Source organism: Portunus trituberculatus, chromosome 3 (assembly GCF_017591435.1).
Source record: "Portunus trituberculatus isolate SZX2019 chromosome 3, ASM1759143v1, whole genome shotgun sequence".
NCBI lineage: Eukaryota > Metazoa > Arthropoda > Malacostraca > Decapoda > Portunidae > Portunus > Portunus trituberculatus.
In genome coordinates, this window is record NC_059257.1 from 3,191,870 (window position 1) to 3,196,869 (window position 5,000).

At 51.5% G+C, this 5,000-nt stretch overlaps 1 protein-coding gene across 1 annotated transcript in view; it reads left to right on the plus strand.

The window, feature by feature from the left end:
- The window catches only part of LOC123510256 (junctional adhesion molecule 2A-like), a 47,561-nt gene that overhangs the window by 38,684 nt on the left and 3,877 nt on the right, over window positions 1–5,000 (plus strand). The window contains 1 exon segment of the mRNA XM_045265236.1: window positions 399–544. Coding sequence (XP_045121171.1) covers window positions 399–544 — 146 coding nt within the window.

Consider the following 5,000-nt stretch of genomic DNA (forward strand, 5'->3'; position numbering starts at 1 on the left):
GCACTACCGAGCGTGACAAGTAGATACCGAAGCCGATGTCGAGAGGAATGGCCTGCGGCAGACACCGCACTGTTAGCCGGCACAAAGCCTCCAGGTGCCATGCTGTTACCTTTCGGCATGTGCCGTGCGGCGAAAACCGCTCGTGTGAAAACAGCCTTACTTGTGCAAAAGTTATAAGTAGAATAGATGGAATTTGTGGTGAATTCTGACCTTAAAAGAACACCAGACAAAGATTTGGAAGATGTTAAGTAGAGGGAAAGAGACAGTCACTATTCACACAAGGTTAGCTTAAGTCACGTAAGATTAGGTTAAGTTATATTAAGTTAGGTTAGGCTAGAACAGTGTCCTTGAGTTACTGTATCCTTAAATTGCTGTCCTAATCCCCCTCCGCCTCACAGATGTACCAGACGGGCCGCCCACCATCGCCCCGGCCCTGGGCACCCACAGCCATAACATCACCGTGGGCCAGAGAGTCACGCTGCGCTGCTCCTCCCGACCCGCCAACCCCCCGCCGCTCCTCACCTGGCTGGTCAACGGAAGACACGTGAGACACACACACAGACAGACAGGGAAAGAGAGAGAGAGAGAGAGAGAGAGAGAGAGAGAGAGAGAGAGAGAGAGAGAGAGAGAGAGAGAGAGAGAGAGAGAGAGAGAGAGAGAGAGAGAGAGAGAGAGAGAGAGAGAGAGAGAGAGAGAGAGAGAGAGAGAGAGAGAGAGAGAGAGAGAGAGAGAGAGAGAGAGAGAGAGGGGGGGGGAGCTCACTCACAGTCTTATTATTAAGAAAAATATAGATTTAGTGTTTGTGTGCGAAACTTTTTTAGATGCCAAGGTGCCAAGCAATTATGCCCGCATCAAAGGGTACTCACCATGGATTAGAAAAGACCGTTCTACACAAAGCGGGGGTGTGGCATTCTGCTTTAAGGAGACTGTGAATGCTCAAGTAGTAGAGCCACCCACACCCATACCTGGGGAACTTGAGCTCTTGACATTGAAAATAATCGACAGCAATGGGAAGGGCCTATTGTGCGTGGGTTGCTATCGGCCTCCATCACAGGGAACAGTGTTGCTGGACTACCTAACATTAAACCTGGACTCTTTGATGACTGCCAGTCAGTGTGACAGTGTAATAGTGATTGGCGACCTAAACCAGCACACAGTCAGGGACGCCTTTAACTCACTACTGGTTGTGCATGACATGCACAACTACGTCACCTTCCCCACGCACAAATCTGGGTCATCCCTGGACCCGGTGGTGACGGATCTTCCTTCCCACACAGTACAGTGCTTCCCACTCGACTTTGTAGGGACCTCAGACCACGTGGCTGTATTCACCAGAGTACAGTTCAAGACACCACGTGAGGAGAGCTTCGAACGAACCCTCTGGAGCTGGGAGGCTGCCGACTGGGATGCCTTTCGTGCTGCACTGAGGACTACAGAGTGGGGAGGAGTGCTGCGTGGCGACGCCAACCAGCAGGTGAGGCAGCTCACCGAGCTGCTTCACAACATGCAGGTCTGCTGGGTGCCGCACTCGGTCCATAAAACAAAGGCATCAGATCAGCCTTGGTTTGGTCCTGCTTGCGTTGCCGCATCAGATGCCAAATACAAAGCCTGGCGTGCTCTCAAGAGGCACCCGACGGCCAGAAACAGACTGAGGCACCGAGCGGCAACAAGGCATATGAATGCCACGCAAGCATGGGCTATAGAGCAGTGGAGGGCAAACCTGAAAAACAAACTAAGGGGAGGCCAGGTTGGCTGCAAGCAGTGGTGGAGCCTTGTCAAAGACAAGCAGGGTGAGTCGCGGGGCACCTCCGTCCCTGCACTCCACCAGGCAGACGGCAGCTTCGCCCACAGTGCAAGTGACAAGGCAGACCTCCTGGCCAAGCACTTCGCTGAAAAGATGTGCATCCCCGACCCCGAAAGACCCTCTCCGCTGCTGCCTCAAATAGTGAAAGAGACACTAGTGAAAGTGATAACAAGTGAAGTGGAAGTGCGAGCGATTCTCGAAAGTTTGGACGAGAACAAAGCTGTGGGGCCTCAGGACATCAGCCCGCGCGTTCTACGCCAGTGTGCTGCTGAGCTGGCGCGCCCCTCACTTCCTCTTCAATCACTGCCTCGCCACCTCCACATGGCCTGAAATGTGGAAAGGAAGCAGTGTGGTGCCTCTTCACAAGAAGAACTCCAAGGCAGAGGCAAAAAATTACAGACCCGTGTCCTTGCTGCCTGTGCTGAGCAAAGTGCTGGAAACAATTGTGGCCTCACGAGTGACGCAGCATCTCGAGCGCCACCACCTGCTGAGCAACAGGCAGTTTGGGTTCAGGCAAGGGAGGTCGGCGGCAGACCTGCACCTGCTCCTCTCCACGAAGTGGAGTGAGGCCCTGGACCGAGGCAAGGCCACAGCAGTAGTGGCTCTTGATATCGAAGCTGCGTTTGACAGAGTTTGGCATGCAGCGCTCATCACCAAGCTCCGCGCTGTAGGCGTGGACGGAGCACTCCTCCAGCTCCTAGAAAATTACTTGAGAGCCAGGCACCTCAAAGTAATTATCAATGGGCGGAATCAAAACCACAGCCCATAAGGGCAGGCGTTCCTCAAGGGAGCTGCCTCGGCCCTTTGCTGTGGAATGTGTATATCAATGATCTGCTACACCTCGTTCCTGCAGCGAAGGCGTTTGCAGATGATATAACACTATCCCACAGCTACGGACTGGAGGAGAAAGCTGCAGCCACCTGTGACATCAACGCCACCTTGAGCCGCATCGCAGCCTGGGGAAGGAAGTGGCAAGTTAAGTTTGCTGCTCACAAAACCCAGCTGCTAAGCATCACCAGGACGAGTGAAGCCCTGCGCCTCGCCTTCAACGGGGAGACACTGACGCCGCGGGAGGAGGTGGAGGTGCTGGGGTAACTTACGACCGTAAGTTAACTTTCAGGACCCACTTGGAGCGACTAGCCAGAGAGGCCTCAGGGAAGCTGGCATCCCTGAGGAGAATCTCCTACCTTCTGGACGCCAAAGGACTGGAGTTGCTCTACAAGTCGCAGGTCCGCTCCTCCTTGAATACGCCTGCCTTGCCTGGGGCGGCGCGGCCAGCAAACATCTCGCTCTCCTGGACAAGGTCCAGGACCGAGCGGCGAGGCTCATCAGGGAGAGTGAGCTCGGCTTCCACCCTACACTGCACACCCTCCAACACCGGCGGGACGTGGCGGGCCTCACCGTCATGTTCAAGGTGCAGCAGCAGAGGGTGGCTCACCTGCATGAACTCCAGCAGCCTGCCCGACAGGCCGAGATTGCCACCAGAACCGTCATCCGTGCCCCTGGGGAGCTGCTCCAGCCCAGGTGCAGAACGTGGCACCAACAAAGGCAGTTCCTCAACACGTATATCGGCTTGTGGAACGCTTTTGTTGCTGTGCAAGCGAGTGTAGAGGGCTGCTGGTCCACGCAGCAGTTCAAGTGTACAGTGAATGAGTGGCTGCTACGGACAGACAGACAGAGGCAGGCTTTCGGATAGAAGGCATTAACTGTGACTTCTTTAGCCTAATATTGTACTAAGTATGTAATGTATAATGTACAAAACTCTGTATATCTATGTAAATTGGTATAAATAAAAAGAAAGAGAGAGAGAGAGAGAGAGAGAGAGAGACTTTGTATACAATTAAGTTGCTCTCTCTCTCTCTCTCTCTCTCTCTCTCTCTCACACACACACACACACACACACACACACACACACACACATACACACACACAGCTGTATGTGTGTGTGTGTGTGTGTGTGTGTGTGTGTTTGGCGTCTCACCTGTGATTTGACAGTTGTACCTTTAATTTCCTCGCCCAGGTAACTTTACAGCCTCCCCCCCAACTGAGACCCTTGATTGGCTGGTTATTGAGTAGGACAGGTGTTTTATCAGCCTTAGGTACGCACAGCTCAGGTATTTATCGCCCCTCACCTGTGAACGGAGCGCCGGAACACCTGGTCGCGTCAAATTAGTTTTTCCTTTTTTTCTGAGATGTGATTCTATTTTTTGGGGTGTGGAGTTGAAGGGACAGTGTGTGTGTGTGTGTGTGTGTGTGTGTGTGTGTGTGTGTGTCTCTCTCTCTCTCTCTCTCTCTCTCTCTCTCTCTCTCTCTCTCTCTCTCTCTCTCTCTCTCACACACAAGATTAACAGGAGAAACACTCTTGAAAACCCCGTTAATCATCTCTGTGGCCATTAAAATTGTCTTGGTGAGAGAACAAAGTGTTTAAAGGTGTTTTGATAGTTCTAGAGGCAGAATGACAAAATTTCTACATTATTAGCTTCTTCAATACTGGGATACATTTTTTCGTCTTGAGATTTCTGTACGATTAGACTATTTCATTGACATTAGGAAGGGTCTATAGAGGTCGAAAAATTAATGGTCACAGTCTTCACTATCTTAATCACCTACATAAGTTTCTGAAGGTGTCTAAAATCACCAAATAGAACAACAGAATGAATCTCAACGAGTCATGGGGAAGCACTCTTGAAAACCCTGCTAGTCATCTCTGTGGCCTTGGAAAATAGTCGTGTCTGTGGCCTTGGAAAATAGTCGTGGCTGTGGCCTTGGAAAATAGTCGTGTCTGTGGCCTTGGAAAATAGTCGTGTCTGTGGCCTTGGAAAATAGTCGTGTCTGTGGCCTTGGAAAATAGTCGTGGCTGTGGCCTTGGAAAATAGTCGTGTCTGTGGCCTTGGAAAATAGTCGTGTCTGTGGCCTTGGAAAATAGTCATCTCTGTGGCCTTGGAAAATAGTCATCTCTGTGGCCTTGGAAAATAGTCGTGGCTGTGGCCTTGGAAAATAGTCGTGTCTGTGGCCTTGGAAAATAGTCGTGTCTGTGGCCTTGGAAAATAGTCGTGTCTGTGGCCTTGGAAAATAGTTGTGGCTGTGGCCTTGGAAAATAGTCGTGGCTGTGGCCTTGGAAAATAGTCGTGGCTGTGGCCTTGGAAAATAGTCATCTCTTTGGCCTTGGAAAATAGTCGTGAATGTGGCCTTGGAA